This window comes from Podarcis tiliguerta (genome assembly GCF_965153285.1).
Source record: "Podarcis tiliguerta genome assembly, chromosome: 4".
Classification (NCBI taxonomy): domain Eukaryota; kingdom Metazoa; phylum Chordata; class Lepidosauria; order Squamata; family Lacertidae; genus Podarcis; species Podarcis tiliguerta.
Genome location: NC_139537.1, coordinates 21232675 through 21259252, shown reverse-complemented (window position 1 = coordinate 21259252; position 26578 = coordinate 21232675). Strand labels below are relative to the sequence as shown.

Genomic DNA, 26578 nt, shown 5'->3' with positions numbered 1-26578 from the left:
CTCAGGCCTTATCTATATCACACACCTCCATCATGAAGGGTCCTTTTAGCAACCAAGTTAGATTTCTTTTCAGGACCAAGCACGAAATAACATTTACAAAGGGCATGTCATCAACAACAGCATGCCAATCTACATTCCTTAGGACAACAAAAGCAGCATTAAAAGAAACATGGAGATCAAGGGGAAATATGTCTGTATAGCTTTGTTTGGTGATGCCCCAAAGGCCACAGAATTTTTCTAAAATGCTAAATAAGGAAAAGGTCAGAAGGACCTTTTATAAAGCCTTAGTTCTCGCCCAGATGTAGCACAGAACAGGAGTTGAAGTCTGATAAATGTTGACACTTTCAGAATGTCGCCCTCAAAGGCTCACTAAATCATTCCTCACTTCTACAGCTGAGATGGGTCGTCTTCTTTGCCCAGGGCTTATTTTCAGTTTAGCTTGTAGGAATGGGGGCAAAAGGCAGGGGTGGAATTGTATGCTTTCCAAAGTCATTTAGCACAGTTGTACTAGCTAGTCAGCTCTTATCCTGAAGCTTAAATATTCAAGCTTTTTTAAAAAAATCTTTAGAACTTCCAAGCTACAAATATTTTGCATGGCAGGGGTATGCTTATTCAAAAGGCATTCATTTTCACTGGGCTGACAAAGCCCTGCTTAATGAAGTAGAAGCACAGGAATCTGCCTATACTAAGATGAGCCACTAGTCCATTTACCTCAGTACTCTAAATGGCAGTGGCTCTCCAAGATTTTCTGACAAGAGTCTTTCCTAGTTCTTCAGAGATTGAACCCGAGACACACATGCAAAGCAGATGCTGTACCACTGAGCTGCATGTTCGCTGTGGCAGTTGCAAAGACGTGTACTTCTTGTACCGGAAGAAAAGGAACAGGTCACACATGAATACACATTTCAAAGTTTGTACTTCAGTTCTCATAGTTTCAGAAAGTGTGGATTTGATAGATTCACCTTTAAATGTGAACCAAATGAAATTTCTCCCTCAACCCTACAGGTCACATTTATATTCTCCTCTAAGAAGCTCAAGGCAGCATACATGTTTTTTCTCTTCAACTTTTTCCTCACAAACTTGTGAGGAAATAAGAACTGTGGTCCATAGTCATCCAGTGCTGCTCACAAGGCATTGAATGGCAAAACAATACTTCTGTCTACATCTACACTGACTTTGAGTATTAATATCCATCATCCCACTTCAGCCAAAGTCTCTTTCATGCCCTCTTTTGGAAAAAACCCCACAGCTTTTCGGTGTGGAACATAATCGCTACACCCATCCGTTGAAAAGTTGTATATAATATTCATTCCCTGGGATCAAATTCACAGAGCATCCCATTTTCCATTCTCTCATGCCTGTTGTTCCTGCCTATTTTTAAAAGAACTTGAAAAGGGGAGCTCAAAAACAGCCTGAAAGTTCAGGCATGTCAAGAGGACTCATGATTGAACCAGATAGCCAGGATCTTTCACACTTCCTTAAAAGGACTTTTACTCAAGTCTACCAAGCTATTGCCTCAGGCTACGTATTCCTCAAGTGTTTTCCCACAGCGGATCCATTGGGGCCTGTGCATTCTGCCTGTCAGCCTTAGTAAAGGGGAGTTCTTTTAGTTGTTGTTTTTTGCGAAGAGCTGTCAAACACATTAGCACCAATTCAAATATTACAGAATCTCAGAGCAAGTGGCACCTTGATGCTTGAGCTGACATTACGGTTCAAGCTGAAGAGATTGGACAAAGCTGCAGGAGGATTGAGTGTGGAAAGTGTAAGAGAATAAGATTATATTCACTAGTTTGGTGCACAGGTCTCCTGATTTGCCCCACCTGGATGAGGATTAGGGCTAAGGATTTTTGAAACCTTATTTTCAACATAAGGTTGAGAGCAGAGGAGGGGAAGGGGGCTCTGCACGTCCTTTTACCAACCCCCCCCCCAAACCAAAGAGGCAGGCTTGATCCTGCAGAGTGCTGATCCTTCGTGAGTATCTTCCCTGCACATAAGGAAGCAATTTGTGAAGCACAAAGCACACAGCTTTGAAACTTCTGCTTACCAGTTGGTAAGCAGCAGCATTCGATCCTGTGTGGTGCTGGGAAAGGGAGAGGACTGATAGGAAGGGTAGGTTAGGCAGTAAAAGCTTCTACCCACAGCCTGTCCTTCTCTCGCACTTGATGAGCACATCCTCCCTTTTCCGTTTCTTCTTCTTCCCCCTCTCATGCTTTTCTCCTTCCTAAAGATTTTTGCCTAGCATCAGAGACATGTAAAGCGATATAGAACTTTCCTGGGGAGCACACTCCACGGGCAAGGTGCCAGAAACAAAATGGCCTCTCTCTCGTCATCACTTGCCTCACAGCAGAATGTGTGGACAGGCAAGCCCGGTCCTACCTTTAGCAAGTGGGTTGTCTGCCTCAGATCGTGGATGCTAAGGGATAGGGCATGGAAGGCAGAGTGGTGGGCCCTCTTCACAGTCTGCCCTCACCCCTTAAACTAGGACACTGCCTTCAAGCATGGTGGATGCTGTCTCATCACTGACGTTGTGGTAAGACTCAAAATGGCAGCCCAGGTCAGCTTGTATACATGGAATGGTGAAGAGGCCACCATCTTATCCTTTACCTCAGGTAGCAAAATGCCTTAAGCCAGCCCTGAGGGCATGGACAGATGGGGATTTGATGAGGATGATGAGCGTATGTGTTTGGTTCCTCAAACCACATGTAGGTAACTAAAGGCTGCATTCAGCCCATGAACAGATGGAAATTCCCAGTCCTAAATGATAGTGGTACAGCATGTCAGCTGGGATAGCCATTAGGGCACGAGACTCAATCTCATGGCGGTGGGTTTGAGCCCCATATTGCACAATCGTTTCCTGCATTGCAGGAGGTGGTGCCTTCCAACCAGTGTGGTGTAGTGGTTAAGAGCGGTAGTCTCGTAATCTGGTGAACCGGGTTCGCTTCCCCGCTCCTCCACATGCAGCTGCTGGGTGACCTTGGGTCAGTCACACTTCTCTGAAGTCTCTCAGCCCCACTCACCTCAGAGTGTTTGTTGTGGGGGAGGAAGGGAAAGAGAATGTTAGCCGCTTTGAGACTCCTTCGGGTAGTGACAAAGCGGGATATCAAATCCAAACTCCTCCTTACAATTCTATGCTGCAGCAAAGTCTACAATTCTACATTGCAGCACGGCAACGTAGAATTATTGTAACAGTGGAATACAACAGTATTCTATTGTTGGAATAACACTGCATTTTGCAGACCTTGTGTGAAATCTAAGCTGTCACATACCTGTTGGGAGAAGGGTGAAAGGAAAATGAATAATTCATTGACATCGGGACTGTTTCCAACAAAACAGCGTCTGTTTTTAAATAATTCATGCTATTTTATTAGGCACAAGTGGCAAAGAGATAGTCAAAAGCCTCAGCAAGCATTACGAATAATAGCCCCTGGGCCTCATTAGTACAAATTCCCACTGAACATTCTGACCCAAATCTAGTTCCAAATTACATTTTGGGATGATTAGTCAGAAGGCAGCTTGTTAAAAAAACGTGGGAGGGGGGACTGGGGCAGTTTACACAGTAAGGCGTAAGTGTATCTGCATTCGATGTCGCAGCGGCAATGCTTCTGCTAGTGAACAGAAAAAGTCAAACAGCTATGTGAGGCACTGATGTCCCTTCTCCCTGAAAAACTTAAACCAAGCATTGTCAACACATTTTCGAGCTTGGCATTTTACACGATTCTGTGGCAAATAGTGTTTATTGCAATAGGGAGCGTCAGTTGATCCAGACACTCAGATGTGCACCTTTATAACCGCAGGTGCTTTCAACCTCACCATTTGTCACGTTCCCACCCTACTTTTAGGTGGATAGCAAAAACCTGGAGTGAGTGAGAATCCAGAGACTTCACAAAAGCTCTTGAGCAAAGCCAATTAAAGTAGTCACCCAAGATGTGATGGGTGGTGCAAGCCGAGATGCTACCTCACTATTAGGGGGAAATATACCTATTGCTGGACGCGGGTGGCGCTGTGGGTTAAACCACAGAGCCTAGGACTTGCCGATCAGAAGGTCGGCAGTTTGAATCCCCGCGATGGGGTGAGCTCCCATTGCTCAGTCCCTGCTCCTGCCAACCTATCAGTTTGAAAGCACGTCAAAGTGAAAGTCGATAAATAGGTACCACTCTGGCGGGAAGGTAAACGGCGTTTTTGTGCGCTGCTCTGGTTTGCCAGAAGCGGCTTAGTCATGCCGGCCACATGACCTGGAAGCTGTACGCCAGCTCCCTCGGCCAATAAAGTGAGATGAGCGCAGCAACCCCAGAGTCGGTCACGACTGGACCTAATGCTCAGGGGTCCCTTTACCTTTATACCTATTGCTTCTTCAGAGAAAGCATAGCTGAATTACTGTGCTTCATCCTTCTTTTCATCCGTCTCCTTCTTTGGAGGTCTTTAAGCAGAGGCTTGACAACCATATGTCAGGAGTGCTCTGATGGTGTTTCCTGCTTGGCAGGGGGTTGGACTCGATGGCCCTTGTGGTCTCTTCCAACTCTATGATTCTATGATTCTATCCTGCCCCCCACCCAACACCTTTCATGAATGCACCTGGGCAATAAAAACGTATCACTGAAGTACTTGAGGAATAAACCACATACACAAGAGAGCTTCCTGTTTGGAGTGACGTAATTTATTCATATATTCCACAAATAATTAGGCAATACCTCAAATTTAATCTTGCTAGGCAAGCAACTTCACAAACTACCCGGAATACTAAACTTCAGAAGGTAAAAAGCTACCATGGGTATGAAGTGCCATGGTAAATACAGGCTAGACATGGTGTCAGAGGTGCTGGTCACAATCCGACAGGGAATGCTCCTCTGCAGGCCCCGCTACCCACCCAAACCAAATGTGCGCATGAGCACTGTTGTATACATATGTACATTAACTAACCGTTCCAACAGGGTTGACATGAGAATGTTCCGTACAGAAAGTGCATGTTTGCTTTTTTTAAAAAAAGTCGCTTTGTCCAATGCTTAACCACCAGTTACTTTGTTTTCTTCGATGCCTCTTTGTTAATTTATTCCTCTCGGCCTAAAATTCAATAATTCAAAAATGAAGAAAATATAGATTTGTGTGTGGGTGTTTTTTGGTCCCCCCTAAAGCAATCAAGCACACACATGATCAATTTATGTCACATTCTGTCACCTAGAAATGCATGTTATTAGCTCTGCATTTTCAAAGCAGTGCTATTTCAATTTGGCCATGATAACGGGAGTAGGCTGAACTGTAGGCTAATGCAAACTTGTGAGAAAACAAACCCTCCTTGGATACTCATGTAATAACTGGTGTATTTATTTATTTATTGGTCTTTGCTATCACAATGTGGTCAGTGTCCTCAAACTTGCTCAACACACAGGTTCCCAGAATTCATCCGATGTCCTGCGTATGCCAAGTGTATTTCAACATTTTAATCATAAACTTTATTTTTAAAAAACTGCATGAAACATGCATGATTGCTTGGAGAGAGAGAGAGAAAAAAAGTCTTCGCCTTCAATGTACTATGTTGGCATGAGGTGCAAGTCACATACACTGCCTTCTAAATATTGTACAAAAACAGGACACAATTCAGCTGAAATTCAGTGCTTTTCAGCCTCACTGATTTCACTGGGAATGGGACCGTTAAAAGCACTCCCCTTTAGCTGCATCATAATGTGTGTTTTTTTAATTAAAAAACCAAAAAAACGTTCTTAGCTATCATAGAACAGAAGCAGTCCACAAATACAAATTTTCAACTCAAATATTCCACATATACAAAACACCCCCAACAGCTAGAGAAATGCCGTTCTTTAATTAAATGCTGAATTATGGGGTGGCACAAGGAGAGTGGTGGGGAAAGTCTAAAAAAAACCAGGAAAAAAACCAAACTTCTTCATACAGGACATCAATTCATAATGTCTTAACACTGCAAAATGCTGCAATATGAGCTCTCCCAACTTTATGACAAAACCACCCCCCTCAGAAGAAGCAGTATGAGCTGGCTGGAAAAAGAGAGAGCGCGCGCGCGAGAGATGAATACTGCACCAAGAAGCATGCATACCATCGCTATGGTCATTCAATACATTAGCGATTTATCTCTAGGATGGTGGCATAACACAAGAATGAGGCAGTGTTTTCAAAAACCAAACCAAGTTTCACGGCTACAGGTTGATCAGGCTTTCTGAGGCAGCGAAGTGAGGGCAGAGGGCCATATTCGGATTCTGGAGCTGTTTGAGAATGCGCTTGTGGAACTTCTCTCGCACGCGGTTGAATTCCATGATGTCCAGGGGGTCCTCCTCAATCCAGAATTTATGGAATTCGTGCATCAGATAGCCTGAGAGAGCAAAGGATACCCGAGACAAATGGTTAGAAAGCAGAGCAAACCCAGCCTCCCTTTTCCTAGCTTCTCCTACCATAGTCCTCACTCCTGTCCTCCTCTCCTCTCTGTTTCACAGCCCCATTCATCTCACAGGGTCCCCATTCATTTTCTGCCCCTGCATCATTTGATACTATCTGCCTTTGAAGCCTTCTTCAGTGCCAATTTCTAGGCCAGCCTAAAAATTATGGCTAATAAAAATTAACAATAATTTAAGACATTTAGAAACTTCAATAACATTGCTTGGCGAGGGGCATGCAAAGCACAATGCAGCTCCAACATCCCTTACAGCTTGGCTAAAATTTGTTGTTGTTTAGTCGTGTCCGACTCTTCGTGACCCCATGGACCAGAGCACGCCAGGCACTCCTGTCTTCCACTGCCTCCTGCAGTTTGGTCAAACTTGGCTAAAATACCTCCAGCGAAAGAAGAGCACATCTCCTCTCAAGGCTGGTCTCTTCTACCTTCCGCAAGATCCCAATGTTTGGTCAAAATATGCTTCCTTGCAATTCTCAAAATAAATTCCCAAGTATAGAGCTTGCAATCAAAAGCTGTCCCAAAACAGTGCCCTCTCCAATAGCACAAGAGAAGCTTAAAAGAAAACCCAATTGGCAAAATCCACAGCAGTATCCTAAACTGCTTTTCTTGCAAAATTCCCACCGTGCCTTTTGAACTTGTGGAGTTTAAAATACAATGTGGAAGAGCATCTTTTCAAAAAGTGGGACAAAACCTGGGGGTGCAGCCTTGCAGTCTCCTATTTCACTTCTACGTCAGCTACCATTCCCCATATAACTAAAATTCATCCAAAGGATGAATTGGGGGGGGGGGGGGAGGAAATACAATTAACCTGCCAATACATTTTCCAGTGGCTCCGGAACATGATTTCCCAAACTGCAAACAAATATCCAGGTATAGGAAAGAAGGAAACTGATGTTTCTGGAAATTGGTGAATTGTTATGTATTTCTTACTCTCGTAAAGCTTGTGCGTATTCCATTTTGGAGTTGTGCACCAGCCTTGCATATCAATTAGTTTCAGATAAATAGGGAAGAGCAGTCCAACTGACTACATTGCCTGGAGTGTCAGAAATGCTGCTTCTGTACAGAGGAGGGTGGCTGAGTTCCACACGATCAGGCACAATAAAAGCCAAGGGGAAACGGGCAAGTGCAAAGACAGCCTGAATTTGACCTAATAATTGCAAGGCCAAATGAGTCCAGCTATCATTGCCACACAAACAAGAGCTCGCTGCAATTCTGACACGTTGCCTGGGGAAATCTTTTTTTAAAAAAATGTAAAATCTGTGGCTTATCTCCTCAACTGAACTCAGTGAGTGGAAACCGAGGAACAAGTACACAGCAGTGTTTAAGTAATGTAGGAACACTGTGAATGAATTAATAGATTTGCTTTGTTTGCCTTTAAATGTAACCTGAACAGAATCCCCCCCCGGCATCCCAAGCCATGCACGATCCATTCCTGCTTTAAATTAGTGACATACCAAGGTAAAAAAAAAGGTAAAGGACCCCTGGATGGTTAAGTCCAGTCAAAGGTGACTAAGGGGTTGTGGCACAAATCTTGCTTTCAGGCTGAGGCAGCCGGCGTTTGTCCACAGACAGTTTTCCAGGTCATGTGGCCAGCACGACTAAACCACTACTGGTGCAACAGAACACTGTGACGGAAGCCAGAGCGCATGGAAATGCTGTTTACCTTCCTGCCACAGGGATACCTATTTATCTACTTGCACTGGTGTGCTTCTGAACTGCTAGGCTGGCAGGAGCTGGGACAGAGCAACGGGAGCTCAACCTGTCGCAGGAATTCAAACCTCTGACCTTCTGATCAGCAAGCCCAAGAGGCTCAGTATAGACCACAGCGCCACCTGTGTTTGGTTGGCAAAGTGGGTATTTTATTGCTTGTTTTTTTAAAAAAGCATTCCCCACTATCCCCCTTGACTAAGAAGTTGCAGAAAGCAGCTTACAGATATAAAACAAAAAATAAGCACAAAAATCCAACTGTTGCAAAACAAATTATGCAATTGGAAACAGCAGCATATCACACAACGGGCAGCACTAATAATCAGTATACATTAAGCAGCAACAGAATTGCTGCATTGAGCAATGGCCTCAATAAGACTATTTCCTGGGTTCAAGTTCCTGCTCATTCACAACCTCAAAAGATTGCCTGGGGTAGCTTTTAACCCTAACAATGAACTTGCCTTCTGAAGAATTTGGCGAATGGCTGGGAAGATATATTACACACATGGCTATGAAGTGCTTTGTAGTGCTAGGATATAATTTTTGAGAACACCCTAGAAAATAATGTTGGGTCCCTCTATACAGCTTGCCCCTTCTGAGCCCAGGTGCTCTGCAACTAATCAGGGTCATGTCACTGCAAGAAGGAGCAGGGAATGGAATAGGGGGACATACAGTGTACGAAGACTCAAATCAAACAGCATTTATTGCCTGTGCAAACAGAGCAGCACCACCTCGTGGGTGAGATGTGTCACTGGCCAGTCAAAACTCAAGTGTTCCAATGCCACAAACGAGTTTTGAATTCTCTAAGGTTCAGAAAGGATTTGTTCTGATAAGAAACAAACAGAAAACTTGTCCGTAGGTGTGCATGCATGCCATTTCTTCACTATTAATGCTGATCTCCTTGTTAGAGGAAGCTGTGATGAACTGAAATTGCTTCATCGCCCCATCTGAAATGGTGCTCAGCAATCTGGGAGGGGAGAATTGGGGGAGAGGGGGCTTCCAAGGTTCAATAGTGCCGAAAGAACTCCTCTCTCTACTTCTGGTGGGACATCTAGGGTTTGGGGAAAAGTCTGGTGCTCCTTTCACCACTGCTGTTGCCAAAACACAAGCTGCAAGTTCTCACTTGGCTCAACACGAGAATCGCAGTGAAGGAAGGGTGTATGGGATGGAGTAGCTGTGATGGTTGTAGCAGGCAGTGCTTTTTTTCTATTAAAAATGTTTAGGGGTACTCTCATTTTCCTACTCATATTGAGTAGGAATATTAAGATTCACAAAATGTTTAGGGGTATTGCGTACCCCTGCGTACCCCCAGAAAAAAATCACTGGCAGTAGGGTGCAACTTTTTTAAAAAATGCAGCATCATTTATTTATTTATTTATTTGCTTTTATACACATACTGTAGCACCTGGGAAATTTAGGTCTGCTGTAATTAAAGTGGATGAAAGCACTCCGCTGCCCCAACACAACAAATCCACTTTAATAAAGAAGTAACATTTCTGCAATTGGGAGAGTCAGAGGAAAATGTATTGCAAAGTAGGGAATGGACAGGAAGATGTATAAACACAGGACAGGCAAAACAGAATGAATGCTCATTTTCATATAAGTGCCCCACAAATAAATCAGAGCAAATCCTCAATGAAGACTGGATGTAATCTAACCTCCATGTATGCTATGTGCAAGCAAATCAAGACGAATGCTCAATAAATAGGTCATCTGAAGGATATTACATTTTATAAACTTTAATTAGACAATGCAGCCATTATTTTGGATTCATTAAATTTCCCCCTCCATCTTAAATATGCCTTCATGCCTTTATATTGTAGTGTTCTTGAAAAATCACAAATGTGTTCATTAAACTTTGAAAAAAATAATATGAGTTTTCTAAGGCGCCTTTGGATCTTTCCGTCCTGCTTCTTTAATAAATAATTTTTAATCTGGGGCTGCATTTTAAGTTGAACACAGGCTCTTTTAATCTCTACCAGGGAGGGTTCTGCAAAACCAATGTTGCTCCTCAGGGACTGCGGCCCCCAGACAGTTCTCTTTCTGTCTCAAAGTGACATAGAGATTCATAGTGGAAGAGAGTCCTTGGGAATGGGGATTATGCCGGCATTCAAGCAGGGAAAATATACTGTAATTGTTAAAAGTGAATTTCTGTTTACTTATTATTTGCTGATATTTTGAGAGTTACCGTATTTTTCACCCTATAGGACGCACCGTCCCATAAGGCGCACCTAGTTTTTAGGGGGGGGGAGTAAAGGGGGAGGAATTATTTCCCCCCAGGTGCGGGGCTGGGGCGGGGGAAGCCCGAGCTTCCCCCGACCCCAGCCCCCAAACACGCAGCTCTCTGCAAGCCGTGGGAGCCCATCGCTCAGCGCGGGCAGGCTTCAGCATGCAGGCAACTCTCCGCAAGCAGCGGGAGCCCATCACCGGGCTCATGCTCCTTGCGGAGAGGTCTGCGAAGCCTGGACGCGCTGAGCTCAGCATGCGCAGGCTTCAGCATGCAGGAAACTCTCCGCAAGCAGCGGGAGCCCAGCGACGGGCTCCTGCTGCTTGCGGAGAGGTCCGTGAAGCCTGGAGAGCGAGAGGGGTCGGTGCGCTTCAGCGAAAGCCTGCATTCGCCCCATAGGACGCACAAACATTTCCCCTTCATTTTTGGAGGGGAAAAAGTGCGTCCTATAGGGCGAAAAATACGGTAGTTTTATTGTCCATTATATTCTGATGGATTACTGAATATTACTTAATTTGATATAAGCCATTTATTTTAATGTTATGTTTTTATTATGACTTTTTTGTATTGGACCAGATTGTTATAAGGTGTGCGATCTTTGTTGTATATTTTGTTTTTCCTTCAGCTTACAAAACGCCTTGTGTACAGTAATAATAATAATAGGAAGAAGAAGAAGTTAAATTTGTATACCACCCTTTTTTCACAGATCTCAAGCATGGTAATATAGAAAGGCGGTATACAAACAAGAAAAATGAAATGAAATAACTTCAAAAGGAAAACAAATCAATAAGACAAGATAAATGACAGTATCAGGAAGGAAGAGAAACAGATTATGACACGGTACAGTAATTTTGTTGACAGGAATTTGGTTGTTAGGACACAGTCAAAGCTTGCAACGGAAACATGGAAAAAGTTACTTTAGTTTGAGATTACCAGTTGTCCCACGAAATGGATCATTCCCCAGACAAATGTCAAACTTATTGTAAGGACATAATCTAACCAAAGGAATGCCAGTGATGCTTTGTATAATTGATCACATGAAGTAATTAAGGAAGGACGCTATCAACACAACAAACACAATTATTCTCTCTCTCTCTCTCTCTCACACACACACACACTTACAGAATGTCTGTTGGAAATGGGATAACGTTGGAGCCTCTGGAGCAACATTGTAGAAGTGTGTTTTCAGAGCACCGCTCACTAGCAGGTTGTACGCAAGGTCTGTGATATTAATGCCAACAATAGCAAAAGAGTAGCTGCAAGAAACAGGGGATGGAGATTAAAAGATGTGGGAGGTAACCAAACAGTCAAATGCAGAAAATGGCGGCATGGAAATACCAGCTACAGGCAGTCCTGACTGACAGTCCCCAACATACGAAGTTGTCTTACACAGAGTCACCTAGTTCAGTAATATCTACACTAGTGGTGAGGAATCTCTGGCCAGAAGTCTGATGGATTGATTGATGGATTGATGTACCACCCTTTGGGGAGAGGGTCACAGGCGGTTTACAGCATAAACACACAAAAATACGCAACATAACAAAACAAAACAACCCCTCCCCAATGATCCCAACTTGGACTGTGAGGCTGCTCCTCACAACCCACACCCACCTGCCCTATGCCTGATGCTATAGGCTGATCAGCAGTTACAGTCACCTGACGCTGTTCTGGATGGCCCTGCTCACCTATCAGACGTGACCTGTGGAGGGTGGTGGACTGAGGAATCTGGCCTGCCAGCCAGATCTAGTTCCCCTACCCCTAGAGCCTGCAGTGGTTTCAGAAATAGGTTCTTCTCAGCTCTGAGGATGTTGGGGGTTTGACCAGGGACCTTCTGCCCACAAAGCTCTACGGCCCTTTGAACTTTCCAGATGTTTGGGCTCAATAAAGTCTTCTTGAGGAGAGACGGAGCAAAGTGATTCACCACCAGTGCTGCTGCTACTGCTGTTTTTGGGATTCTCCTAACGCCCTCTCCCAAACCAATTTTTTGGGGGGGCATGAAGGAGGAGGGGGGAAAGCCCTGCTGCACAAGCTTCCGCAGAGCTTCCCTTGGCAGGGTTTGTTAGGTGAATCCCACCCATTAAGCTCAACCAAGAGTTGCTTGACTGTAATGCCCCCAATCCCTTATTCCTCCACTTCAATGATAAGCATGGCCCTCTAGATGTTGCTCATCGTCAGGGACGATGGGAGATGCTTTACAGCGACATCTGGAGGGCCACAGGTTGTCCATACCCGTAGTTAAGAATAACTGATGCCAGTGAGAATGAAGGTTGACTGTGCCTCAAAGCAGTGGAGGGTATGGGCGTATGGAAAGTGAGGGGGAGGGGAAGAGAGATCTTTCGACCTTGGAATTACATACTTACCCAATGGCCTTATCAAACTTTTTCTTCTCCCATTCAGCCTTGCTGAATTTGCTGAAAAATAAAAAGTGGAAGTTGCTGTTCATATCGGAAACGGTTTTCTCTCTCTGCATGGTAATCGTGAAAAGGTCTATCGACTTGGTATCATTTTATTCTTGGTGTTGTGGATTTTTGTATTCTTTTAAGCTCCAGAAGATGTAAACTTCTGTAGCCAACCTAACCTGCTTGCCTCGTGCCCCAATCACATGCTCATCAGTGCAGTCTAAAAAGAGGTCTATGCCTTGGATATTACCTGTCAAAGACACCTTACGTATATTCTGAGAAGCCTTTAGAAGGATAAAATAGAAGGATGGGCCAATTCTGAGATACTGAAGGATGCGGAAGAATCAGGGGAAAACCTCTGTATTCCTTTCAGCCCTGAGCAAGGCGGACTGCAGTCTTTGAAATTCAGTAAACCAGATGTGACCCAAGTCATTTGAAACTAGCCCAGGTAATCAGCCAACACTGCTACTTTAGTGAAAAGTGATGGGGTTGGTGGTGGACACAAATCAAGAGGCCACCTACTATGCTTCACTGCTAAGGTGTTTCTAATGTTAGGGATGTATGTGAGCTGGCCCTCAGTAGGCTCAGTTTAAACCATTCAACACATCTGTGATATGCAGAGGCATCCCTGCATTCCTGAAAGATCCATCCCTCTTCCGAGAGGGCAGTCAGTGATCAAAGGAGGTGGGCATAATATCTTTCAAGTTACATAACAAAGTTTTCTCTCACGTTCTTAAGTTACCTTATTACACTATTGCACATTTCAACTCTCATAATGTTTTCAGTGATATTTAAAGCTGCTATATAAAAAATATGTAACTGTGCAGTATAAGGTAATGGATAGATAAAGTACAGTGACATTAATTGGAAGTCATTTTTAATTTTCTTCTCTGTAAGTTTTGTAATTTCTTTCAGTACCAGGAGTATAAATGATGATAGTTATATTAATCTTATAGTGTGGTTGTTTGTTTGATTCTTCTATTATTTGTGTTTGATTATATGTTTATTTGTTTGTTCGTCTGTTTTTTCATAAATGTATATTTTAAATTAATAAAGATATATAAAAAAATAAAAATAAAAATAAAGCCGCTATTATTATTATATTTAAATAGCTGATGAAGGTTTTGACAAGACTCAGGATGTATAAGACCTAGGATGATGGTTGCACACCCAACCCAAGTGTGTTGCCTGAATGTTACCCAATGCCTTTCTGCACAATGAGAAAGTCTGTGTCTAGCTGGCTTTTTATTCTGCTGTAGTAGTTTATTTTTTAAGGTGGTGCTGGTGTGGAAGGAAAAACTTGATAAGTTATAAAGCGAGGTGACCTGATGTATTTCAGATGCTTCTAGTTGATCCAAGACATGTTGGAAATTTCAGCCTCTCAGACTTCCAAATTCAGGGTGATACATTAAGCTAGTTTCCCCACTCCAACGTTTGGAAAAATGATCAAAATTTGTTATATTTATGTATTTGGGGAGATCAATGATCTACAGAGGCTTCTTCTAAATTTTGTTGCCGGCTTTAACAGAGATTTTGTTAGCCTCCCCCCCCTTTTAACTTAAAACCAGGATAAAAACAAACACACATTTTTAAACATACATGTTGGCTTCCACAAACTTGAGTACATCAGACAAAGAGATACCATACAGGAAAAGTCAATAGGGTTCAGCACACCACACGGTTGCAAAAGCGTGTATTTAATATCCAAAATGATGGTTGAAATAACACACATTGTGTAAATATAAAATGTCTTTGTATTTGGTATTTCCCACAAGATCTTCAGGGTGGCTTAAGATGGGGCTAACCCATTTCATCCTCACAATTTTGTGGGGTTGGGGAGAATTTCCACACTCCCTCTCAGTTTGTGTCTGAATGGGGCAGAAACATGGCTGCCCCTGCCACATCTATCTGGGTACCTGTTGGTTTCTGCTTAGTGGTTTTTCAAATTGTTTATATTATTTTCATTGTACTTCAACTGTATTCTAAGCAGGGATTTGCCACTGAATCTAGTGGGCCCTCTGCATGCTCAGACCTTATCAAGCTATTTCTGGAAGATTTTGTTTTAATCCCTTCTTCTACATTTCTGCATCCGTGGGGAGTCTGCTCATTAACCAGAAACTAATACAGTGGTACCTTGGGTTACTAACACCTCGGGATAAGAACTTTACCTCAAGATGAGAACAGAAATTGCACGCTGGCGGCGTAGCAGCAGCAAGAGGCCCATTAGCTAAAGTGGTACCTCAGATCAAGAACGGTTTCAGGTTAAGAATGGACCTCTGGAACAAATTAAGTTCATAACCAGAGGTACCACTGTACCTGTTTCACTTGCCCACCCAGTGAGCTTTATGGCAGAGCAGGATTTGAACCCAAGCCCAATACTCTATGAGCAACAACAGACTGATTCCATCTCCTGTTCTTCATCAAGAGTGTGATCAGTTCCTCAAAAGGCACTACACATGCTACTTCTTAATACAGGTCTTCACCTAGAAAGTCTAAGGTCAGGCATAATATTTTAATTAAATACTTATGTAGATATGGTTTATGAGTGTATTATTTACCTAGCACACTTGCAAAGGATAGAAATGGCATTACCATCATTTTGGCTAATACACGGCCTTGGAGTTTTCCTCTTTCTTTGATGCTTTTGCTATTACAGCTGCCACAGCAGGGGCTGTGTATATTTTTTTCAGACACACTAGAAAGCACCAAACAGTACAAAACACACCTGACAGCAACAATTAAAGTCCCACCCCACCCCAAAGCACAAATCCCACTTCAGAGATTAATAAAATATCGACACATTATATTTCTCATTACCACCACCAACATCTCAACAGCAACAAAAAGGCACTCTAGAAGATACGTGTCTCTAAAATTATTTCTGGGTCTGGTAGATGCTTTTTATTGGAAAACTGCATGCACAGACATGCACACAAAGAACGACAGGGGGATTTGCCTCGCCACAACTTTGCCACACAGAAAATGGAATATAGTTTTATCTAACAGTGCAGAAACGCAGTAATACACACAGTCCTGAATTCTAAATCTATTTTGTCATCAAAGCCTATGCCTTTAGCCACCATTTCCTTTCCCCTTTGTGCTGAATTTATTTGTTTTGTTTAGTCCAGGTTTGGACTTCTGTGTGATTTTTGAGGCTTGCCTTTCTACTTTGGCCTATTTAAAGAACTAAGAAGTGAAAAAGAGGATTGCATTCTTCAAGGAAAAACATATACAGCCCTCACCTCTCTCTCCTTCTCCTCCCCCAGATTATATAAAACTAATGAATCTTCAAGGAAACAGTGTTTAAACTAGACTGGAAGAAATGGCACTTAAAAAAGAAAGAAAAAAAGAGCACATTGCAAACACCAATAGCTTCTGGTGTATTTGTTGTTGCTTGGCATTGCTAGGTGAAAATTCTAAAAATAAAGATGCTTCTCTACTGACTCAGCTTCATAGAATGCAGTGTTGTCTTAAGCATCTGTTAATAGAGGTAATCTATTAATCTTCCACACGGCGACAGACAGTATGGCTTAATGGTCAGAGCGCTGTACTTTGGGCACCTGGATCGAACCCCTCTGCACAGTCATTCATGTTACCGAGTAACCCCTTTTTTTGGGGGGGGGGGGGATATCCTAAGTGTCATAAATTCTCCTGCTGCTATCAGACATGCCTAGAAGCTGCAGTGTAGAAATGATCACTGCACCGAAAAATATCACATCTGGAACTGCCCTCAGCCACTGTCTGTTTGAAGGCATAAGCCCTTCAGGAGGCTGTCGACATTCTCTCCAGCTCTCCAGAATATTCTAACTGGTTCTATGCCATCTGCCTATTCTTGTGACCTTGATACGAACATAGTGCTGCTCAAACGTTTCGGTGGTGCTCTTGGAACAAAGACAATGTGAGCTTCTTCTGGCTGGGTGTGTGGCTGATTGACACAATGATGAAATTGCACGTGAGGGATTCACGTATAATTACTGTGCCCTTGGATTCCCTATTCCACAGAAAATAACAGAGGTGATATCTGGCATTAGATAATATAACGATTTTCTGTGCTTTTCCCCTGGTGCTTGCTGTTAGTTTTTAAGCAACTTTTTTCCCCTCTTCAAATTTAAGAACATTTGGTTTTGTTGCTTTAAGACAGGCTACTCAATTGCATTGAAAACAGTAACATAAAAAGAGCCTTGCAGAATCAGGCCAGACAGATCTAGCTCAGTTCTGTATTTCCAAAGCGGCCAACTAGATGCTTTTGGGAAGCTCAGAAGAAAGGCATTGTAGTGATATATACAGAGAGACCCTCCATACATCCTTTTTACTGTGTATTCATGATTATTTATGCTCATGCTAGCTATACGCAACTCCACTTTCAATACTGTTTGACCTGCAAAGATTACAGGGTGGGCATCCTGCTCTGGTTCCAATCAGTGCATAAAAACTTTTATGTCATAGTATTTCCAGGGTTGTTGTTGTTGTTTTGTCCTGCTTCTGTTGTGCTATAGTGCGCAGGACAGCAATAATGCTGTGACATTTGGAAAGCACTGCAGAACAACTGATAAAGCAGAACGGTGTGTGGATGACTCAGTATAAACACACCACTAATGTGTTATTATTGCATCAGTGACACGCTACAGAATGCACACATCTCAGCCTGCTGCATGGCCCTTATAGTCCTTTCTTGTTACTGTTCACCAGCAATTGAAAAAGAAAGGCCAACCTGAAGGTTCTATTGGGCCACTGTGACTACTAATAGCTATTGCTAGCTTTTATCCTCCATGATGTTACCTTGCCCTGTTTTGAAACCATCTAAGCGTGTGGCCATTGCAGCGCTTTGCAACAGTGACATCCAGAGATTCAATTATGCTTTGATCATGTGTTCTCCCTTTTTCACAGTAAGGTCAGCCGGTCAGAAAGGTACTTTGAAGTGTCCCATGTGTGAAAAATATATCACGGTCCTATAAGGAGGAGGACAACCTATTTGTTGCTGGTAGAGATGGAGGTGGTCCAGGAGGTCAACTGGTTCAACCCTCTGCCTGATGCAGGAATTCCACAGATATATCCTTAAGAGGTGGCTGTCCTTGCCTCTGCTTGAAGACCCCCAGGAAGGAAAAGCCCACCACCCCTCTACCTCATTGGTCCAGTTGTCATATTGCTCTTAATGTGCAAAGGTTTCACCCAGTGCTCAGACGAGATCTACCCTCCTGTAACTTAATTCTGATATATCTAGTCCAGGCATAGGGAAACTCTGGCCCTCCAGATGTTTGGGACTACAATTCCCATCATCCCCAGCTAACAGGACCAGTGGTCAGGGATGATGGGAATTGTAGTCCCATACATCTGGAGGGCCGGAGTTTGCCTATGCCTGATCTAGTCTTCGGGTGGAAAGCAGAGAGAAAGTCTTTGCCCTTTCCCACTTTGCCTTGTCTCCCCGCTAAGGCTCTGCATAGATATTATTATATTCTGGAATCAATGGGGCCTTTTTTCTACATAGCCCACACATCAGCATGCTCTGGCTAGGGCTGATGGAAATCTGAAGCATCTGGGAGGGCACCAGGTTGGCAAAGGCTGTCCTAGAATATATATTTTTCTGCTTCAAAACTTAATTTGAAAGGATTATAAAAGGCAAAAGGGAAAAAAAAATACCTTAGCTCCTCTTTAGTGACTTCCCTTCATTGTGAAAGATGGGGGCGAAAGGGAAAGGAAAAATAAATAGCTTAAAAATCAATATAAACTTGGATTAAATTTTATGTACTTAACAGTAAAATCAGACTGTAGAACACATGGAAATGAGGCATTTTATCTCTCTAATCTTAAGTAACAGTTCGAGAAACACAGACAATGTTTTATGTTAACAGTAAAAGAGATGCAGAACTATTACAAATAGGATTTATTTATTCGAGGTGGCTGCTATTTCCAGCTTCAAAATGTTACCTGTATTTTGGTTGAAGGGAGTCAGAGAGGATTTGCTGAGCTGCAGCAGCATCACATTCAGCAAAATATCTGGAGGAGAAAAACACATTTCGGAGTTTTACAACATAGCTCTAAACATCTGTAGGTACATTTCCTCAAACTATATGCAGATACCTGGTTTGTACATTTAAAATGTACCGTATGAACCAAGTTTGGCAAACATGTTTTTTTTGGGGGGTGAGCTTGTCAACTGACTCTTAACTTCTATATTTTAAGTCATCATATTGTACATCTTACTTTAAACATGTTTCAGATATTCCTGATATTTTATGTCATTTATGTTTTACAACCCAATTTCAGGTATTTTGTATGCTATGATATTATACTTGTACAGATGTTGGTTTTGTTCTGTTTGGGTCCATGAACATTAATAAAGAATATGTAATCTGTACACTTAAGCAAGACAGTCAGTCTTCTTTCTGTGGCTGTGAAGCTGCCATGTGCTGCTACACTCTTTATCTTACATACTGCAATGTGTGCAATAGACTCCTATTAAAAATGATCTAAATAAATGCATTCACGCATGCTAGGGACAAGGAAAAGCTCCATCAGTGAGCGCATTTGTTTGAGAAATTATGGGGGGGATACAGATCAATGGCAAAATTAACCAGCTATGCGAGAGAGAGAGAAAACCAGAGTGATGAGAGACAGAAATTGAACTGCTTTCTTAAAAACTGGATGCCTCAAAGAATATTGTCTTTAAATATACAGAATTGGGGGAATCTCTGGAACAGATTTTGGGATGGGTGAGGAGAAAGGTAAGGGTAAAGGGACCCCTGACCATTAGGTCCAGTCGTGACCGACTCTGGGGTTGCGGCGCTCATCTTGCTTTACTGGCCGAGGGAGCCGGCGTACAGCTTCCAGGTCATGTGGCAAGCATGACTTGCACTTTGATGTGCTTTCAAACTGCTAGGTTGCCAGGAGCAGGAACCAAGAAACGGGAGCTCACCCCGTCGAAGGGATTTGAACCGCCAACCTTCTGATCGGCAAGCCCTAGGCTCTGTGGTTTAGACCACAGCGCCACCCATGAGGAGGTGGAAAGCCCAATTGCTGGGCATGCAGAATGTCTACTTATGAAGCACTGGATATAACTGGGTTGTGGAGAATGTGAAATAAATTGTTCCTAGAAAAGAAAAAGAAATTACTTCTCATCAAGAGGGATGAAAAATTGCAGCAACTGTGGTAGGAACCTACAAGCTACCTAGAATGACAATTGCCTTAATAAAGCCTGAAACATATAAGCAGGAGGATAATTTATACCTTTAGGTTCAACCTTTAAGAGAAACAGAAATATACTTACAATAAGTTATACAGCCCCAGGAGGCCCATTCCTCTGAAATCTGTTTTAGGATCATCGCCTTGGAAACCAATTTCACACCACTGCTTGGAAATCCGGGCTTCCAATGGGAAATCAGGTTTCAAGCATTTCCATAGCTACAGGAGGGGGAGGGAAAAAAATCACAGGTATGTTACAACTCAGACCTTCAATGGATTGACATTTCTGAAACTAGTAGTTCTCTATGGGATTTTGCCTTCATTGTTATGCACAGCAATCGGAGGAGCCTGGAGCAAATACAGATTGAGGAAGAAGTATTCCTTAGACATAGCAGACATTTGAAATACTGCCTGCTGGAAAAACCCAACCCCCCCCCCCATCTTTTGGCCTAACGTAGAAATGGTGCAAAAACATTGACAAGGGTTCACTTGGCATATTCACTGCCTCTGCATAAGTGGGGGGGGGGACCCTCAAGTTTATTTGGTTGCAAATCTCAGTGCAGTTTCAAAGCACTAAGGCGATTAGCGTTCTTGATTCTCCAAGGCTTGAGAGATTCCACCCCCCCCCCTTAAGCCAATTTCACAAGGGCACAAACAAACAAGGAAATAAAAGAGACATATACAAGTGCTTTCGGGAAAGAGAGCAGATTCAGGGCCCTACCCCCAAGTAAAAATTCATGCCGCCCTAAGAGATGTGCAGCAAGAAATGAAGGGGTGACCTTAGTAATATTTAGTATTAGTAATATTAGTAATACAGTGGTGCCTCGCAAGACAAAATTAATCCGTTCCGCGAGTCTCTTCGTCTAGCGGTTTTTTCATCTTGCGAAGCAACCCTATTAGCGGTTTAGCAGATTAGCGCTATTAGCGGTTTAGCGGCTATTAGCGGCTATTAAAGGCTTAAGGGATTAGCGGATTAGCTGCTAAAAGGCTATTAGCAGCTTAGCGCCTTAGAAAAAGGGGGTGGGGAGCGAAAAAAAATCTCAAGAATCGCAAGACATTTTCGCCTTGCGAAGCAAGCCCATAGAGAAATTCGTCCTGTGAAGCGCATTGAAAAACGGAAAACCCTTTCGTCTAGCGGGTTTTCCGTCTTGCGAGGCATTCGTCTTGCGGGGCACCACTGTATTTAAACCTTATTCTTTACTATTATTTTTCATTAGGGGCTGTGCCCCTGCTTGTGTTGCTTGTCACCTCCGTCTACCTACTACTGTCCCCCACTAACTGACCCCCTTACCACCTCTGGCCAAACACTCTCTGCTGACAGGACACCCAAACCCCAATATTTTCCCCTCTCCTTTGGCCCACCACAGATTTCATTCCTGTCATTCCCTCAATCTGAGGAAAAGAAAGATTAACACCTTCATCCTCCAACACTCCTCTTCCCTATGGCTGTTTTAAAAGTAAACAGTACAGTGGTACCTCAGGTTACATACACTTCAGGTTACATACGCTTCAGGTTACAGACTCTGCTAACCCAGAAATAGTGCTTCAGGTTAAGAACTTTGCTTCAGGATGAGAACAGAAATTGTGCTCCGGCGGCGCAGCAGCAGCAGGAGGCCCCATTAGCTAAAGTGGTGCTTCAGGTTTAGTACAGTTTCAGGTTAAGAACAGACCTCCGGAACGAATTAAGTACTTAACCCAAGGTACCACTGTATCAGAAAACCTGATAGCAGGTCTCAGACAGCCTGCATCATTTTACCCACACATCCCCTATGGGAGATGTAGGGAACCTGGGACAAGGGGAACCAAATCCGGCCCTCCAAAGTCTGTCTCCAGGCCACATGCTTATTGGCCCTGCTTCACACCCACTATGTTTTTGCATGGGTGGAAAGTGTCCTTGATAAGGCCTTTGCTTGTCTGGATGGAGCATAGAGAGGGGTGTGAGAGTGTGCGCAGAAACTAGTCAAATGTGTCAAGGTAAAAATTTATATTTGCTGCTCTGCCCTGTTTTGCCTTCCCAACACTGGCATGTGGGCTCATCAGGCGAAGCCTTGTTGGTGGTGCCACCCCCTGGAGGCTGCACAGCTGGCCCTGACCTGTGGCAGGGCCATCTCGGTGGTAGCTCCCCATTTATGAAACACCTTCCTTGGGTGAGGTGCATCTGTGTCATGGACTGGTTGGATGCAAAGGAGGGGGGAGGAGGAAACAACTGGGGAACCCCCAAGGGAAGAAAGCTCAGGGCCAGGGGATTGGTGGTGGTGTGATGGTAAGTGGTCAGAGGGAGGAGACCAGGAGGAGATATCGGAAGCTGAAGAGGTCACAGGGCTTAGTGAGTGGGGGGAGTCTGTGGCAGAGAGAAGTGCAGAATCAGAAGGAGGAGAGGAGAGAGGTAAACACAGAAACGAGCCGATATTCTGAACAGGAGAGTCTTTATTCTGAGTTAGCTTCTCCAGAACATTTTTGTCTCGGAATCTACCCAAGGGCATGTGTCCCCTGGCAGATTAATTCAGAGGGAATGTGGCCCTCGACAAAAGAAAAAGTTTACCCACGCTTAGCCTAAAAGGTAAAGTGACCCCTGACCATTAGGTCTAGTCGTGACCGACTCTGGGGTTGCGGCACTCATGTCGCTTTATTGGCCGAGGGAGCCGGCGTACAGCTTCCGGGTCATGTGGCCAGCATGACTAAGCCACTTCTGGCGAACCAGGGCAGCGCACGGAACCTTCCCGCAAGTATTTATCTACTTGCACTGTGTGCTTTCGAACTGCTAGGTTGGCAGGAGCTGGGACCGAGCAACAGGGGCTCACCCCATCGCGGGGATTCGAACCGCTGACCTTCTGATCGGCAAGTCCTAGGATCTGTGGTTTAACCCACAGCGCCACCCGCGTCCGTCTATGCTTAGCCTAGATCATGCTAATAAATAAATTGGAGGTAACAAGCTATTCTCAGTACAGACAATTGTGTGGTCAAGCCTTTAGCGGAGACTGGTTTCAGTTAACAGTCTCTCGGAATGTAAAGAGCTCTTTGGAAGTGCGCCTCCACCGCTTACCTTCAGAAGCATTTCTTCATGCTGGGGATCCTCAGAATCATAGGGCTCTCTACGCAGTTTTTCAACCTCTGCAATCAAATTCCTGTACCCTACAATCTGTAGGAGGCAGGCCTGCAGAGAGACACCTAGCCTAGAGTGAAAAGATGACAAACGGTAAGTACACTACGCTCAGTAATTTAGCTTTGCATGATTGACATTACCTCAGCGTGGAGCTACACTTTTATCCTTTCCGCCATTCATGAATGTGAAAAGGCATGCTCACTGAGGCAATGGAACAGCAGTTCTGAACCTATGTTGCGCTGCCTGCACTGATAGCCGAGAAGCTTTGCCACAGGTGATGCCCACGGCAGGGAGAAAAGCGAAAGAGACTAATGACATCGCTTCCCCCAAGGTCATATCATTTTCAAAGCTCCCTTTGACAACTATACTCTTTGCTGCTCTCCCATAAGCCTTCACTTCCAGCAGACCTGATTTGCTCTCTGCCAAGTGGCAATGGAAAACCTGGTGTGGATTTTTGTGTGTGGAAGGGGGACATGCTGCCCCACAGTTGTGGCTCAGGCCTACATGGGGAAAAAACCCACACCATATGCTCTAGAAGCCTGGATCCTTAATTCTAGGGTATATGAACAGTAATAGTTTAATGATGAGGAAAATGCTTCTGAGCATGTGCAGAGCGCATTTTTCTTCACATAATCTAGGAGTCAGGCCTGGTATTGGAAACGGATACCAATCATCTTTATAATAAGCGAAGCCCTGAGTAGGGCATTATTTTGGGTGGTGGTGGTCTGGGCTGAGATTGTAAATACAAAAAAAATATGCATGTTCACCATCCCTGTGCACATGAAGAAATGACACAGGCAACATAAAGATGGCCGGTGAGAATGTAGGCTGAAGGAGAACTTCACACACAACCTAGGAACAGGAGTAGTTCTGTAGCAAGGTAAAAAGGTAAAGGACCCCTGGACGGTTAAGTCTAGTCAAAGCAACTATGGGGTTGCGGTGCTCATCTTGCTTTCAGGCCGAGGGAGTCAGTGTTTGTCCACAGACAGTTTTCCGGGTCATGTGGCCATCATGACCAAACCGCTACTGGCGCACGGAGGACTGTGACGAGTGCCAGAGTGCATGGAAATACCGTTTACCTTCCTGCCACAGCGGTACCTATTTATCTACTTGCACTGGCATGCTTTCAAACTGCAAGTTGGCGGAAGCTGGGACAGAGCAATGGGAGCTCACCCCGTCGTGGGGATTCAAACTGCTGACCTTCCGATCAGCATGCCCAAGAAGCTCAGTGGTTTAGACCACAGACTCACATCATGGATATATGCTGGAAATTTGGGATGATGTGGGTCAGGTGACTAAAGCATGGTCAGAAATCTGGGTGTCAGTGTCTGTGTCTGGCCTGTGTGTATATTCGTTTACATACTGGCTCATTTCCACCTTTATGACAAACCATGGCTCAAGTAGCTTTTACAAGCCATGGTTCAAGAAAGTGCCATGTCTCGATTAATAATGCGGTTGTTACAGGTGGTGCTTTGCCTCCAGATCTAGTTGTACCGTAGACATGAAAGGGCTGAACTGACAGTAAATGAAACCAGACCAAAAGTCACCTGTGATCATCAGCGAGCACAACTAAAGAATCTAAGCACACAATACTGTGAACTTATGTGGGAAGACAGACCCCCCAAGAGATGAAGCACACAATCATTTAAGCACCCAAAATAACTTTTGCCATCCCACTCCATTCTCACGAACTTACTGCGGGTTTACATCTGGATTAATCCTCTTCAGTTCCATGATGGCATCTATAGTTTTTTCAATAGCATCTGGATGAACACTGACTGAATTCTGGAGCAACTGGAAAAAATATTTTTTAACGCGCATTGGTCACTGCCACAGGAAGTGAAGCACTACAGGAACAACAGAATGCAACTTTGTGAGAAGTATCACAGCCGATGTGGTGCCCTCCAGCAGCGGTGGCGCCACAGATCTAGGCTTCTTTGTATGCATGCGTCATACTGAACATGGTCAACTGTATCAATATGTACACCTCATCCCTCCCCCACCAAGTCTACTTTTCCACAAACTGCATTGAGGTTTGTTTGTTTTTGCAATTGAGGGGTGTATAAATCTCATGAAATAAACCAAATTAATAAGTAAATTGGCACCAGCTCAGTAAGTGCCTTGGACAAGTCACAGTTCCTCAGTCTCTCCTTCCATCTGCTAAATGAGGTAAGTAGAGAGTTGTAGAGGAAAGTCAATCTTCCCATTTCCGTTTCCTTACAATTCTCATTTCTGCAGTCTTGAGTAGGTTTACTCATGTTTGTAAATTTTTTACAAAATAAAAGTCTGCTTGGAAATTGGCAAGCATTACGGCACACATCTCTCTCCCAATACAAGCACCATTGCATTCCCACAATTTTCCCATGAAAGAATGCATTTTTGTACATTTCTTTAACTACTCAAAGCATTTTTGGGCCTGCATTGCAAATCTGGAGAAGTATGAGTTTTGAAGGAGAGTTGTGTTTGGTTCAAATATTGGTTCGGGAAACGCAAATTTTATATGTCTGCATTAAAATATGAAAGATACAATATTCTCTCCTGGCCTGAGCAGTGTCCTAACTCAAAAGAGTGTTGGGAGGAAAAATGTGGAAAGTTGCAAAATGCCTGGCATCTTAGAAACTGAGGTACAAAGCTTAGCAATATCCTTTGATGGTCTTAGAATCTGAGTAGATTATTCTGTATGATATCTCGCTAACATATGCTTGGATAAAGACTGACTAATGTTCTCCTGAATTTTATACCACTTTTCAGCGCACAAAACATTCTGACAATTACTCTCTCAATGACGCTCACAGACAGTGCTTTTAATAGGGCTTAGCAAGACCCAACGATCAATTGGTGGTTGAGTGTTGCTTAGTCGCTTTCAGAGTGCTGTGCCTGATAAGAGTTTTGAAAGGGGCTTCTCAAGACCTGACAACCAGCTGACTTTGGGTCTTGTTGAGCACTCTGCAGCCCGCATGGAAGCCAAGCAGGTTGGTAGAGGAGGGAACAATACAAATATTAGCTCCTCCCCTCCCCAGCCTGCTCACTTGCCTAGATGGAATTCAATGCACTCATCTGCAAGGTACTCCTAGTTGCCTCCGGCAACCAGGCAAGTAGTTAAATGCAAGGCTGCATGAATGGCCTAATGTGGCTTCGTATGTTGGCAAGTAGGTTTTCTTGCTTGTAAGCCTGTGTAAGCTGCTAATGCAATCGGTCAAACATGGAGACAAAAATACAAATATTTACTTACCTTGTTTTTTGAACTTCTCAATGACGATTCTGTCAAGAAAACATTTTTAAAACTTTAACTTCTATTAGACTTTTTGCATCTTCAACAACACAGCCAACAATGAAAATACTATCACAAACCTTTGTAATTCTCTCCTTCTCAACTTTCCTCTTTTCTTATGCAGTTATAAAAATGTGTAGCCAAATCCCCACAAATAGTGAAGAAGGTTCTCATACTGATACAAACGAAAAGGCAAGCTATATTGGTTCAGTAACGTAAAATGTGTTAGCAATTGACTGGGTATGTTGACATTCTGCTTGAGGCTACAGTTTAAAAT

At 43.6% G+C, this 26578-nt stretch overlaps 1 protein-coding gene across 9 annotated transcripts in view; it reads right to left on the bottom strand.

Annotated features, from left to right (window-relative positions):
* Window positions 1–4964: 4964 nt before the first annotated feature.
* Window positions 4965–26578, bottom strand: part of ELMOD1 (ELMO domain containing 1) — a 45410-nt gene continuing 23796 nt past the window's right edge. For 6 of the 9 annotated variants that reach the window (XM_083436736.1, XM_083436735.1, XM_083436732.1 and 3 more), the window contains 9 exons: window positions 26263–26291; window positions 24727–24824; window positions 22971–23100; window positions 20013–20146; window positions 18674–18742; window positions 18386–18409; window positions 12710–12760; window positions 11472–11605; window positions 4965–6337 (listed from right to left, as the gene is read on the bottom strand). In XM_083436736.1, coding sequence (XP_083292862.1) covers window positions 6165–6337; window positions 11472–11605; window positions 12710–12760; window positions 18386–18409; window positions 18674–18742; window positions 20013–20146; window positions 22971–23100; window positions 24727–24824; window positions 26263–26291 — 842 coding nt within the window. In that variant the 3' untranslated portion in view covers window positions 4965–6164. The remainder of the gene's footprint in view (window positions 6338–11471; window positions 11606–12709; window positions 12761–18385; window positions 18410–18673; window positions 18743–20012; window positions 20147–22970; window positions 23101–24726; window positions 24825–26262; window positions 26292–26578) is intronic. The other 3 variants (XM_083436739.1, XM_083436738.1, XM_083436740.1) reach the window with 1 other exon arrangement.